This window comes from Prunus avium, chromosome 1 (assembly GCF_965620075.1).
Source record: "Prunus avium chromosome 1, drPruAviu1.hap1.1, whole genome shotgun sequence".
In the NCBI taxonomy this organism is placed as follows: Eukaryota; Viridiplantae; Streptophyta; class Magnoliopsida; order Rosales; family Rosaceae; genus Prunus; species Prunus avium.
The window spans coordinates 46,221,458-46,236,486 of NC_142284.1; the positions used below are offsets into that span (position 1 = coordinate 46,221,458).

General features: G+C 39.0%; 1 protein-coding gene across 1 annotated transcript; it reads right to left on the reverse strand.

Annotated features, from left to right (window-relative positions):
* Positions 1-1,140: 1,140 nt before the first annotated feature.
* Positions 1,141-3,206, reverse strand: LOC110763888 (alpha/beta-Hydrolases superfamily protein). The gene is made up of 5 exons (XM_021966773.2): positions 2,715-3,206; positions 2,396-2,507; positions 1,924-2,237; positions 1,687-1,756; positions 1,141-1,598 (listed from the first exon to the last, which is right to left on the reverse strand). Exons 1-5 carry the CDS (start codon positions 3,137-3,139, stop codon positions 1,269-1,271), a joined length of 1,251 nt encoding a protein of 416 aa, XP_021822465.1. The 5' UTR covers positions 3,140-3,206; the 3' UTR covers positions 1,141-1,268.
* Between the last annotated feature and the right edge of the window lie 11,823 nt (positions 3,207-15,029).

Below are 15,029 nucleotides of genomic sequence, written 5' to 3' on the forward strand. Positions count from 1 at the left end.
TGACATGGTATCAGAGCCAGGTTGCGGGCCCGTACTTGCCACGTGATGGGTGGGTCCCCGTTTGGCCCCGTGCGATGGGTGAGTCCCCATTTGGCTCCACGTAGGCCAAAGGTGTCACGTGATGGATGGGTCCCCGTTTGGCCCCGCGCGATGGGTGAGTCCCTACATGGCTCCACGTGGTTGCCGATGTGTGGATCTCCACGTGTGACCCACAAAATGGGGTCTCACGTGCGGGGGAGTGTTGAAACCAATTGTGTCCCACATCGGAGAGAGGGAAGGAGAAAGAGTACTTTAAATAGAATTACCCCACTCCAACTAATACCGAGGCCTTTTGTGATAAAACCCCACACCTGAGGATTGTGCAGGTGGTAAAGTGGGGACAGTATCGGTGTTGTTGGAGTGGGCCCTCGGCCCGTTAACCTGGAAAGTTTGACAATTTTCTCATCTCTCCCTCAAACAGACCCCAAGTTTTTTTCCAAATGCAAACAAAAACTTGTACAAGTAATCTGCTGACTTGTTTTTAATTTGGAGCTTCGAACATTTACCCCAATTGGAGGGTGCCAGTAAATTGTCTGTGTGTTGGCGGGTCGAGTGATAATTTCGGATTATTACACTGGAACACCCCCTCCCCTCCTCCAAAAAAAAAAAAGGTATAGCCGTATAGCCGTGCGACTATACCATTTTTATTATTTAAAAAATTAGCGTATATAAAAAAAATTAAACAAAAGGACTGGCTGCGCCAATTTCGTCACATGTCAAAAATAGTATAGCCGATCGGCAATACTATTTTTATTATTTAAAAAATCGGAGTCTATAAAAAAAATTAAAAAAAGTACCGCCTAGGGCCCGCCTATTGCGCCACGATCGGCTATACTATTTTTTAATAATAAAAAAGCGGCTATATGGTTTTTTTTTTTTTTTTTTTTAAACGACCCCAGTATAGCCATGCGGCTATACTATTTATGATTAAAAAATGGGACCGCCCCCGTTTCCCCCAAAATCTCCACCAGGCCGGAGACTGGACCTGACAAGGAATTTTGCCAATTCCACTCCACACTTGGCGTTGCACTAGGTAATTGAGCCTTTTTTGGTGTTTTGGGCCAACACGTGCCCTCATCATGTGCAAAGGTGAGACAAGAATGTGCAAACGTTGTTTATCACATAAACCTGCCATTCTTACAAATTATTAAGATGTTATGGCATTTATTCGTTCTGAGAGCATGCACGATGGACTCTCTTGAATCGTCGACAAGTAGTCAATTATGTGATTAAGTGTGAGTTACAGTAGAAATGTGATCCAACCATGGAAGAAGTTTCTTGTGTACTAAGTCAGGCCTGTCATCGTGGGGACAATGCCCAACCCCTTGTAAAACAAAGAGGGTGACGTAGGGTAGTTGAGAAGGTAGGGAGGCGAAGTATTTGCCAATAGGTCCATCAAGCGGAGTGAAGGGGTCTTCATCCCCCCATAAAACTAGAAGTGGTAGGGAGGAGGAGATTACTGTTGGCATCAACTGCACCGGGCTTGGTCCTGGAGGGCCACTCACGATAGAAACAAAAGCATCAAGCGCCCCGGGGTCGCAGGTGGGTTCCATGATTATCTGCAAGGAAAATGGGAGAGAGAAAGAGGTCGGGAAATGTATGTAATTTACTTATTGATGAAACCGTACTAAGGAGAGGATACTCTACCTCTACTAATTCTTCATCAACAGATTCCTTATTCCCGTAAACGGACAATAAGATATTCCTTATATTATCTCTGCACCAAGCATGGTCAGACTCAGACTAGATCGATATAAATATATATACTCACGACGTGATCGCTAGCTTTATTATAACTACTACGTTTGTATGTATGTACGTATACGTATAGGCTATATATAGCTGCTGAATGAATCATATCATATGTATAGTTGAATAGCTCACCTCTGTTTGACACGCTCAAAAATGGCGGAAGCAATTCCTCGTTGCTTCAACAGAAAATCAATCAACCAAAGCAAAGGTAAGAAAAGCTTGATCCTCCAGTCATCAGTAATTGCTTTATTGTTCATACCACCCGCACAATTTAAAAGCACCAACCCTCGAACGAGTGCTTTATTATTAGATTCTGCCTCAGCACCGGAGGCTGAGGCTGAGGCTGAGGCTGAGGCTGCAGCAATGACACAAGCAAGGCTCCCAACAGAGTTCCCTATCAACACAGTCGGCTCTTGAACAATTTCATCCAAAAAATCCAAGATTAACTGTTTACAGTAATTAATGACACTTGAGTCAGAAACTTATATTTAAGTTTACAATAATATTATATTAATTAAAGGATTCTCTTAATTTAAATAAGAAGATATTGGATTTTAATTTTATAATGAAATAAATATGATTCGGAGACTCAGAGAGCATTTACCTCAGCCCATTTTTCCATGGTATATGAAAAGCCTACTGGCTTCTCTGAGCCACCAAACCCGATGAGGTCAATAGCATAAACGGTATAAATCTGGGCCAACGTCCTAATATTTCTGAGCAAGTAAAGTAATGAATCACATTAACTTTGAGGGTAAATAGTAAATAGTAAAAACAAATGAAATTAATAACTTGACTTCATTGTTACTGTCTTTAACTTTGGCTTTGGGGGATAATGTGTGGCCACTGGCTGGCTAGCTAAAATGGATGTAGATATGGATAAGCAATAAAGCATGCATGCGTAAATTGGACAAAAGACAAACCTGCGCCAGTGAAGAATGGAGGCACCGAAACCATGAACGAGAAGTATAGGGGGACGATTTGGATTTGATGAGTGTGGATCAGAAGAAGAGTGAGAAACAAAGTAATTGATGACGTATCTACCCTTCCAATTCCACTTTTTGCACTTGTCCTTAATCTCTCTCAAATCCACTTCCAACATATCGCCAGCAGCAGCACCTGTAGATGTAGTTGCCTTTGCCGCACAACAAGTTGCTGGGATGACACTATTCTTGAAGAAAGGAAGAATAGTTCGATTATTAAGACGCTTTCCTCCACCATATCTAAGCAAGCTCCTTATCCCTATCCCTTTGTGCTTGCTTGGCCGCGATTGCTCCTCCAAGAATTGCAAATGGACCGGTGGCCGCCCAAGCGAAAGTGGATGGGCAGCCCTTCCCGTCAGCTCCATTGGTTTTGTTTCTCTCCCTCTCTCCCTTTCTTTCTTTCTTTCTTTCTTCCTTTCTCCTTGGTTATTAAATTTATTTATTTATGGTCTTGCAAATAAGTAACAAATTTATTTACACCGACATTGGATAAGTTTATGATTTTTGTTTTTTGGTAGAGACTAGAGGAGGAGGGCTGAAGCCCAACCTTGTGAAAACGTATTTAGGGCCAGTTTAGGATTACTGTCACTTTAAAAAAAAGTTGATTTTGTTGTGCTTTGAAAATAATTAGCTGTAAAGTAAAGCAGCTCCATATTTGGTAAACAATATTTTTAAAGTAAGGTTAGTACAAAAAGCAATGTCAAAATCGTTTAGTAAATCTTAATATAAAACTGTTGTAACTGTGAATAATAACTAAAATAGACACGATTTTAAAATAATCAGAATATTTTATTTTTATCAAATACTTTAAATTGCTTACCTTTACCTTTAAAGTGAAGAAGGTTTTTTGGCCAAGAAAGCAATCCCAAACGGGACCTTAATGACCTCACACTACTCACACAAAGAAAGGAGAAAAAGAGCAAATGACTTTGATATATAAAAAAAGAAAGCAGACTTGAGGAGGCAGAGTGTGTGAGGCTTTTTGGGAAGCAAGGATTGAAAAGAAAGAAAGCTCTCAATTGGATCTGGACATAGACACAGATGAACCAGCTTTCAATATAAGAGCATGTCTCCAGACCAAAAAAAATATATATAAGAGCATGTCCACCCCTGAGCCAAAACCGGGCAAAAGGCCCCCTAAGGCAGCCCAAGAGGCCTCCAGCGCGAGAGAAGAAGCCCGAGCAAGCGGTGGGTCCCAGCAACCCTGGCAAGCCTACGGGAAAATCCTGCCTGGGCTGCAGCCCGAAGGCGCTAACATTAGCGTTGATGTCACGCTGACGTTAGCAAGCGAAAAAAATCCAAAAAAAAAAGGAAAAAAAAAGCGAATTGGGGTGGATTCTTTTTTTTTTTTTTCTTGCCCTTGCCCTAGCCTTTTGGGGTGGATTCTTGCCCTTGCCCCTTTTGGGAACCAAAAAAGGCAAGGCTGCCACTATTCACGTGAATAGTGGCAGCCCTTGCCTTGCCTTTGCCTTGCCTTAGGCCACTTCCAGCAGCCCCCTAGGGCAAGGGCTGGGGGGAGGTAAAACTCCAAAACCCATTTCCAGCAGCAAAGTTCAGCCCGGGCAACTACTGGGGTCCACCTGCCTGGGCAGGCCCGAAGGCAGAATCAGCCCGAGTGCTGGCCCGAAGGCGAGCTGACGTCATTGCTGACGCCAGCGTGACGTCAGCAGGCGTAATTCAATTTTTTTTAACGCACCAACGTTAAAAAAAATTTGCTGCGCGCGCGTCAACTTTTCCCCAACGGTCACACGCCACGTGGCAGCTTCTGGTCCTTCCGATTGCTTTTGTCATCCAATCCAACGCCCATGAATTTTTCAAGGCCAACAATTATGAAAAAAAATCGGAAAAAATTTAAAAAAATTCCCAAAAATTACTGAATTTTTTTCTATAAATACCAATCAATCCTCTTCATTTTTAACCACAAATCCTCATACATTTTCTCCTCCTCCAACTATTATTCACTTTCTACTTCATATTTTTTTCATTTTCTACTCCATATTTTTTTCACTTTCAAGTTTAATTTTTGTCTATCATATTATGGCTTTTTCTCAAGAAACCGGAGGGGCATGGAGCATCATGGAAGATGTCTTGTTGTGTGAGTGTTGGATCCAAATTAGTCATGATCCCATATCGGGTAATGAGATGAAATTCAGTCAAATGTGGAAAAAAATTCATCGTGAATTTGTTGAAAGATCGGGTTCCACCCGTACAGAATCGGCATTGTCTAGTCGGTGGAAAATTCTCAACAAAGAGTTGGGGAAATGGAGAGATGCCCTCACTAAAGCGATGGATAACCAAAGAAGCGGGGAAAATCTAAGCGATGAGGTAAATTATTTGTAATTTTCATTATATTAATTTTAATGTCCTATTCATTTTAATTTAAATGTTTCATGCAATTTGTATATTTTGTTAATATTTCTTGTATTTCCATATTTATTTAAATGTTTCTTGCCATTTTTATATTTTGTTAATATTTCTTGTATTTCTAATATTTATTTAAATGGTTGTTCCATTCTCTATATTTTGTTAATATTTCTTGAATTTTCATTCATATGTTTATCTTTTTTGCATTACCAATATTTTGTTTAAGTTCTTTGCATATTCAATTTTTTTTTTTATATAGATTGTGCAAGCTCAAATGTGGTTTGGTGCTACTGGACAAGGGAAAAAAACTTTCAACCATACCCAATGTTGGGAGGTGGTGAAGCATTGTAAGAGATTTAGCATTATTCCAAAGGGTCCAACGGTGATGTTAAATGAGACGCCACTCCATGATTCACAAGCTTCGGATTCGCCTATGGAATCCCCTATGAGTGAAGACTCACCCATTGAAAAGGAGCCGAGACCTATTGGGAGGAAGGCGGCGAAGGCAAAGAGAGGAAATAATTCTACTAGTAATGCCTCTAAAATTTTGGAGGAAATTGCTAGGCAAAACGCCATGAGACTTGAATTAGACAGGAAAGCCCAAGAAGATGAAAGGGCAATGCGAATAGAATATGCTAAAGAAAGGGAGTATGTACGCAAAGAAAGGGAGTATCAACGCAAAGAAAACGAAGACAAGAAGGATCGGGAAACCATGGCCATGGATACAAGCCATATGTCTCCTGAAACAAAACAATTTTGGAAGCTTGAACGAAAGGCTATTATGAGATGAAGACTTTTTCGTGATGATGGACCTAGCAATACGGATTGGTTAAATGATGAAAACCCTTAAGTTAGTTTGCTTGCCTTTTCATTTCATTGTATTTTAATGTTTTGTTTTAATTTTTGCTTGTAATTCATGTATTTTATTTTATTAGTAGTATTGGTTTTCTTTGAGTTACCAAAGAAACTATTAAATAAAATTCCTTTTTATTCAAAACATTCCATACTTAAAAAACTAACCACAACCAAAGCATTAAAAATATAAAAACAAACGAACCACAACCAAAGCATAAAAAAACCAAACATAACTAAACATAAAACATAAACATTAAAATCTTAAAAAATTCTTGTCTTCACTTCATATCATTCACCGTCATTGCCTTTCACCGCCCATAAATGCTCCATTAAGTCAACTTGACGGCGTTCATGAATATACGACGATTGCATCTCCGTATATCGATCAATCATACGGTGCATGAAACGACCATCTCTAACCAATGGCTCATGCTCCAATGGTTCTCCATTTGGCCCTATGGGTTTTTCATAAATTCTTGTCAAGGCCGTGTTCATGGGATCCTCTTCATACACCTCTTCAGCTTCATAATCATACTCATCCTCCACAATCATGTTATGGAGGATGATGCATGTCATCATTATGCTCCTCAACACCTCCTCATCAAACATACGTGCCGCACCTCTAATGATCGCCCACCGAGCTTGGAGGATACCAAAGCACCTCTCCACATCTTTTCTGTAACTCTCTTGATGGGTAGCAAGTAGTTTTTGCTTCTGGGTTCGGGGATGCGGAATTGATTTCACAAATGTTGTCTGATCGGTTCATAATTGTATATTATTTCTTACCCTTCTAGCTTATGATTTGGTTATGTTTTTGAGTTAAACTTGTGCTTTTAATCCTTTTTGTGTTTATCTTTCAGTTAATTGAGCTTTAGGTAACAATGATGGCTTTGGAGAACATAATTCATGCAATTCAAGCATGTTAAGGCCTAATTTGGATGAATTGATGAAGAGCTTAAAGACAAATTCATTATGGCTACAGCCCCCTGCCAGTCCAGTTCCGTAGGTCATATTGCAAGCTTTGTTTCAGCAACCTACATAGCTCGGATGAGGACACATTCTTCATGAAAGTTGCTCCAATTGGTGTGTACTATAACATATCCAAACTTCAGCCCCATTGGATAAATCTGGAGTCCGTTACCTAGCAAACACAGAACCATGCTCAGGATGGATCTTATCAGCGCGGAAAATGAGTTAGCAATTTGTTTCGGCCTTAACTTCTTCCTCCGACCTTGGATTGGCCCAAATAACATATGGATGGAAAGAAGACATTCTGAACTTCAATTTAGAGTGCTTAAAGTCCTAATTTGATTAAGAGAAGCCCAAGTTGTAAGCCCTTGAAGTTGCTGGTCATGCTGACCTCAGCATGTGCTGGTTGGATGCTTGGTCATGGTGAGCTAGGTATGAGCTATCATTTCTGGTTGGAAGCTTGGTCATGGTGACATGAAGATGAGCTAGGGCTGCTGGTGGGATTTAGTGGTGAAGTGCATCAACCAATTCAAGATTTTCTAATACAAGTGCATCACCCATTTCAGATTTTCTAATACAAGTGCATCAACCATTTCAGATTTTATAATTCAAGTGTTGTATGCATTAGTCTTATTGAATTCTGATTTTCACTTCCCCTAGGCCTATAAATAGGGAAGTTCTCTAAGCTTGTAATAACACCCCAAGGGGGGGGAGCTCTCAAGCACTTCTCTAGAGCTCCCTTCCCTTCTCTCCCTCAAATTCTCTTAGTTTCCCTTTGTAGTTCTCAATTGTTGTAATAAGATCATTCTATTAAATTTTCTTTGTACTAAATATCAAACACTTTTCCTTTCTCTTCTTCTAAATTCTTCAAATACTCTCTTCTCCAAACACTTCCCAAACACTTCTCCCATTTCCTTCATCAAATTCTCTAAAGTTTTCAAACACATGTTCTTCCAAAATCCTCAAAGTTCTCAAACATCTCTCTACTTCCCTTCTCTTCCAAAAGTCTCCATGTCTCAAACACTTCACAAACACATTTCTCTTCCTTCCCTAAGTTCTCAAATTCTCCAAGTTCACAAACATCCTCCAAGTTCTCAACCACTCTCTTCCAAATTCTCAAAGTTCCTAAACACTCTCTTCCAAAATCCACAAAGCTCTCAAAACACCTCTCTACTTTCTTCTCCAAATCCTCCAAGTTCTCAAACACTCTCTTCCAAAATTCTCTAAAGTTCCCAAACACTTTCTTCTCCCTCCTCAAAGTTCTCAAACACTTCCCTTCTCTCCCTCAAATTCTCTTAGTTTTGCTTTCTAGTTCTCAATTCTAGCTTTCTTTAATGTTTTCTTAGTTGTAATTTATTTTTCTTGTAATGTAAATTCTTTCTTAAGTATTCAAGTTTAATTAGTTTCCAAGTTTCAATTATGGTTTTTGTTCTTATTCATTATGCTTATAAGTTAATATGCTAGTTTGAATGATTGATCACCATTTAGGCTTGCATGTTAGCTATCTTGGTTTGAATTAAGAGTATACACCATGCTTTAATTCGAATTGAACTATGAATAGGAAGAGTATGTATGGACATTCGACAACAGGGATTAGATACATACTTGGTTGTTTAAAATGTTCTTCTATGCTTAATGGGTTCCTAATGCTTAATTTTAGGTTAGACAACAAATGATCAAATTAGGGAATTAGGAACACAAGGTTATGACCACACACCATGGCTTAATCATACATTAGCTAGAATCAATCCGTTAATCTAATTGAACTTGGGAACTTATCTGCTTGAGTTAGTTATTTTCTTTCTTCCTTGTTTTATTTATTTCCCTTCTTTTTCATTTCTGTTTTGTGTAGGGAAAATGAATTGAATCATTCAATCACCAATCCTCGTGGGATCGACCTCGCACTTACATACGCTATACTACCGAACGGCTCGTGCACTTGCGAGTATCACAAGTTGAGGATGCAGCTGAATCCATTTTGGTGCAGCTGTATCTACGCAAATACATAATTGTATATTATTTCTTACCCTTCTAGCTTATGATTTGGTTATGTTTTTGAGTTAAACTTGTGCTTTTAATCCTTTTTGTGTTTATCTTTCAGTTAATTGAGCTTTAGGTAACAATGATGGCTTTGGAGAACATAATTCATGCAATTCAAGCATGTTAAGGCCTAATTTGGATGAATTGATGAAGAGCTTAAAGACAAATTCATTATGGCTACAGCCCCCTGCCAGTCCAGTTCCGTAGGTCATATTGCAAGCTTTGTTTCAGCAACCTACATAGCTCGGATGAGGCCACATTCTTCATGAAAGTTGCTCCAATTGGTGTGTAATATAACATATCCAAAATTCAGCCCCATTGGATAAATCTGGAGTCCGTTACCTAGCAAACACAGAACCATGCTCAGGATGGATCTTATCAGCGCGGAAAATGAGTTAGCAATTTGTTTCGGCCTTAACTTCTTCCTCCGACCTTGGATTGGCCCAAATAACATATGGCTGGAAAGAAGACATTCTGAACTTCAATTTTGAGTGCTTAAAGTCCTAATTTGATTAAGAGAAGCCCAAGTTGTAAGCCCTTGAAGTTGCTGGTCATGCTGACCTCAGCATGTGCTGGTTGGATGCTTGGTCATGGTGAGCTAGGTATGAGCTATCATTTCTGGTTGGAAGCTTGGTCATGGTGACATGAAGATGAGCTAGGGCTGCTGGTGGGATTTAGTGGTGAAGTGCATCAACCATTTCAGATTTTATAATTCAAGTGTTGTATGCATTAGTCTTATTGAATTCTGATTTTCACTTCCCCTAGGCCTATAAATAGGGAAGTTCTCTAAGCTTGTAATAACACCCCAAGGGGGGGGAGCTCTCAAACACTTCTCTAGAGCTCCCTTCCCTTCTCTCCCTCAAATTCTCTTAGTTTCCCTTTGTAGTTCTCAATTGTTGTAATAAGATCATTCTATTAAATTTTCTTTGTACTAAATATCAAACACTTTTCCTTTCTCTTCTTCTAATTCTCTAAATCTTTCAAACACATGTTCTTCCAAAATCCTCAAAGTTCTCAAACATCTCTCTACTTCCCTTCTCTTCCAAAAGTCTCCATGTCTCAAACACTTCACAAACACATTTCTCTTCCTTCCCTAAGTTCTCAAATTCTCCAAGTTCACAAACATCCTCCAAGTTCTCAACCACTCTCTTCCAAATTCTCAAAGTTCCTAAACACTCTCTTCCAAAATCCACAAAGCTCTCAAAACACCTCTCTACTTTCTTCTCCAAATCCTCCAAGTTCTCAAACACTCTCTTCCAAATTCCCCATGTCTTAAACACATTCCCTTCCAAAATCCTCAAAGCTCTCAAACACATGTTCTTCCAAAATTCTCTAAAGTTCCCAAACACTTTCTTCTCCCTCCTCAAAGTTCTCAAACACTTCCTTTCTTCCTCAAAGTTCTCTTAGTTTCCTTAATGTTTTCTTAGTTGTAATTTATTTTTCTTTGTTATGTAAATTCTTTTCTTAAGTTTTCAAGTTGAATTAGTTTCCAAGTTTCAATTATGGTTTTTGTTCTTATTCATTATGCTTATAAGTTAATATGCTAGTTTGAATGATTGATCACCATTTAGGCTTGCATGTTAGCTATCTTGGTTTGAATTAAGAGTATACACCATGCTTTAATTCGAATTGAACTATGAATAGGAAGAGTATGTATGGACATTCGACAACAGGGATTAGATACATACTTGGTTGTTTAAAATGTTCTTCTATGCTTAATGGGTTCCTAATGCTTAATTTTAGGTTAGACAACAAATGATCAAATTAGGGAATTAGGAACACAAGGTTATGACCACACACCATGGCTTAATCATACTTTAGCTAGAATCAATCCGTTAATCTAATTGAACTTGGGAACTTATTTGCTTGAGTTATTTCTTCCTTGTTTTATTTATTTCCTTTCTTTTTCATTTCTGTTTTGTGTAGGGAAAATGAATTGGATCATTCAATCACCAATCCTCGTGGGATCGACCTCGCACTTACATACGCTATACTACCGAACGGCTCGTGCACTTGCGAGTATCACAAGTTGAGGATGCAACTGAATCCATTTTGGTGCAGCTGTATCTACGCACCAAGTTTTTGGCGCCGTTGCCGGGGATCGGTAACATTGTTTGATTCTATTTGGCTTTCCTACTTTATTTTTTTTTTCTTAACTGGACAATTTCAAGTTTTAAAGTTAATGACATTAATGGACAAGTTGTGTTTGTAGTCCAACAGAAAAGGACAATTGCCCAACAAGCAAGAGAACTGGGTTTAAGTCCCAGCTTACACAACCCATTGGTGCTTGTTGCTTTGAAGCATGGAATTGGACATGTGTTGATTTTTCCTTTTCATTTTTAGTTTTTTTTTTATATTTCGTAATCCTTTAATTCTGTTTCAAGTTTTTTGTGTTCGTTTTAGCAATTTATGATAGCTTAATAAAAATGGAGAGAGATGGCAACCTCAATCATAAGAATGGGGAGTGTGGAGCAGTGGGAGAAGTCGCGACCTCCAAATGCATCATGCTCGACCTAATCGCTTCAAGGGGGAGTATTCCAATCCTTTCTCTTTAGTTGTTTTGTTATTACTTCAGTAATTTTAATTTTCTATTTCTTTTATTAAAAAAAAATTAAAAAAGATTTTTTATATTAGCTGACTCGTGGTAACTCCAGTGAGCGTCTCCGTCAATACAGTGTCTAGGAGTTCTTTAGGCGACACCTTCGGTGTCTAAGAAGTTCGGGTTTTAAGTGGGACCTTTGTGACCCCTCCAACCTTCCCGGATCCCCTGGCTGTGTTTTCTGAGACCTTAACTGGTCATCCATGAGTTGCTTGTATATTTGTGTGTTTTATAAAAAAAAAAAAATACACAAAAAAAAAATTTTAAAAAAATTGAAATTTGAGTTTTTATTTTTTTTATCCTTGTAAATTGCAATTTGGAACTTCTTTTTTATTTATTTATTTATTTTTCTTTGTGTGGTCAGTTAGTTGTAAATAATAATAAATTTTTAAAAAAAATCAATTTGGAAGTTCTTTGTTTTCTTTTATGTTCTTTTTTTTGTTTTGTTAGGTTAGTTTATTTATTTACGTGGTGTGGTTAGTTAGTTTATTTCTGAGTGTTAAAAACACATTTTTATTTCATTTCAAACATTACAAACAAAGAAAAAAAAAGTAAAACAAAAAAAAAAACTAAAAAAACAAAAAACAAAAAAAACATTCAAGTAAATTAAAAATAAAAACAACTTCTTCATCTTCATCTTCATCTTCATGGCATGCCTCTATTGTCTCTTACTTGCAGAATCTGCAGCAGCTCCACATGGTCCTCATTTTTTCTCTGCAGTGCTTCCACGTGCTGATTGGCACAGTAGAGCCGCTTCTGCAAGTCCGCCACCATAGCCTTCAAGGAAGCTATTTCCTCGCTCATCGCGGCACACTCCCGTGTTCTCGCCAGCAATCGCATACCCAAATTGGTAGCCGAGACCGCATGGAGAACAGTTAAATTATTGGACTCCTCCACCGCTGCTTTGTCAGACCTCTGTGCCACATGCAGATGATCTGTCGGTGTGAGCTTGCTGCCAATCATGCCTCCAAGCAGCGCTGCTCTGTTCGGCATTGCCTCAGAAAAGTTCGGTATTACCTCAGCAAAGTTTGAGGCCGTACCGTGATGATATGTGGAGTTTGGGAAGACATGGTTTTGAGGAGCCCTTATCTGCGCATTCGGTGGTGCAAGGGACAGTTCAAGGCTAAGATCATCAAGGTGAGTGCATGAGGATGCCATTGTTTTGTTTTTGGATTTTTTGATGTTTTCTCTAAATTTGCAGGAAGAAATGCGGGGTGCTCTTCTACTTCACCGAGATGAGTTTAAATAGACTTATGCAGATGAGGGAGCCGAAAGCACTTCGGATCTCGAGGGTGCTATCCTGTGCTCTTTTCTCTCGGATCCCTTCATTTCTGGCGCAAATTGCGAGCACGTTTTTTTTTTAAAAGGGAGCATGTCTACACTTTCACTTACTTTTGCCTCCCTGTTTTCTGATGTTTGTGTTTTTGCTTTTTCAGTTTTTATTTTATTTTATTTTATTTTCAATTATTTTCTTCTTGTTTGACTGGTTTCTTAATAATGTAGTTGGAAGAAGAGACAAAATTAAAGATGCGTCTTGGACACCTGGTGCAAGAATCCCAACTCTTCTTTTAAATTATTGTTTGAATTGCGTGTTTATTTCAGTTTATTTATTTATTTATTTATTTTGTTTTTTTATTTAATTAGGTAGTATAATTTAAAACTCATAGGATATTCTTTGAAGGAGCTAAATTTTTGGTAACTCCAGTGAGCAACCGCAGTCTATACAGTGTCTAGGAGTTCTTTAAGGCGACACCTTCGGTGTCTAAGAAGTTAGGGTTTTAAGCGGGACCATTGTGACCCCTCCAACCTTCCCGGAACCCCTGGCTGTGTTTTCTGAGGCCCTTAACTGGTCATCCTTAAGTTTTTCTCTTAAAAGAAGAAGCAGTTATTTGTGTATTTACTTAACTAAAAATAAAAAATAAAAAAATAAAAAAATATTGTTTGGGTCTTCGTGTTTTTGTTTGATTGTCGTTCTTTACATTTAGGGTCAATCGTTTCTTTGAGATAGCTAACGTTTTTATTTCCCAATTAAAGAAAAAAAAAACACACATACACTTTAAAATTAAATAATAAATAAAAACTGAAATCATTTCTTCTTGGCGCTCGGTGTCTCGACCATAGGAGCTTTGAGTTTGGCCCTCTGGCTGTCCTCTTCCGGGGCTTCACGCACAGCCTCTTGGGGCTCATCACTTGAGCTCCCAAAGATCGCAATCTTAGCTTGAGCGTAACTACTCTCGCGATCCGCTTGCTTGCGTTTACCCGGTCGGTCTAGGTCCTCCAGTTGCTTTCTCATGTCGCGAGAGTACAACTCTACCATCTTTGATAGATTTTTATTCTCGTCTCGCAATACTTCTAGCTGGTGTCGATTCACCTCCACAATCCTTGACCTCTCCCTTTTCAAGCTTTTTATAGCACTCTGACAGTCTTCAACCAAACTTCGCTCCGCCGCCAACTGAGCTTTAAGCACCTCTACCTCATGGGACTTCGCAAGTAGGCGATGACCCAAACTTGCGACACATGCTGTACTCTGCACGCTCAGTGCCAGGGCATCACTCGTGACCCGGTTGTCATCCCTTGTCCCGAACACACGTATATCTTTGGGAGTCACTAAATTTCTGCAAACTCCAATGGCAACATCGTTGTCCAGGAGTATTGAGTCATTGACAGTCACAGGCCCCCGTGCGGAGGCAAAGTAGGGCATCCATACTGGTGCTACTGCTTGGCCTCGTGTCTGAGTCGGTGGAGCTAGGTTGAGATCTAACGAAAAGGGGTAGGAAGAAGCCATTTGATTTCTCACTTTTTTTTTCTTTTTCTTGCTTCTTTTCTCTTTTGTGTTTCTGAGTTTTTTTGTTTTTTTGTTTTTTTCCCTTCTTTTTCCTTCTTATAGATGTAGTCTTTGACAAACAAACCCTAGCCGTTGCAGCGTCTAAGCGTTTTCTGAATATCCAGCGTTCCTCGAGTCCCACAACCTTCTCACTTTCCAACCGTTTCCAACACATTTGTCACGACTTGCTTTGTCTGAACGGACGCGTTCAGCAAAGTTGTCGCGCCTTTCCATGAGCCCGTAATTTTCGCTTGTGGATCTGCGGCGCCTCTATGCGTCGACACGTGGCTCCTGCTTTCTGCCCGTGACTATCCATGAAACGACATCAGGGACCACATTCCCTCTTTTTAGAAATCCCGCTTTGCGCTCATAATTCACGTTTTATCTTTTTAAGAAAAAAATTAAATTTAAACGTGTGGGCTTCAGATTTCATGTTGGGTCGGGTTTTACCGTTGTTGGGTTAATTTCATTTTGGGTTGGGCTTTCAATTGTTTGGGTTTCAGTTTGTGTAAGACTATCTGTTAGGGCTTACTGTTTTGAGTGTTTTACTGTTTCGTGTTTTTTTATTTTTTTATTTTATTTTATTTTATTTGATTGTTTGTTT

Bases quoted from the DNA above. Each gene is read 5' to 3' on its own strand.
- LOC110763888 (XM_021966773.2), bottom strand. From the start codon at position 3,139: ATGGAGCTGACGGGAAGGGCTGCCCATCCACTTTCGCTTGGGCGGCCA. The intron at 2,238-2,395 runs GTAAATGCTCTC...TACTGTAAACAG, and splicing joins CCATGGAAAAATGGGCTGAG to TTAATCTTGGATTTTTTGGA. The intron at 1,757-1,923 runs GTGAGCTATTCA...TGCTTGGTGCAG, and splicing joins TTTGAGCGTGTCAAACAGAG to AGATAATATAAGGAATATCT.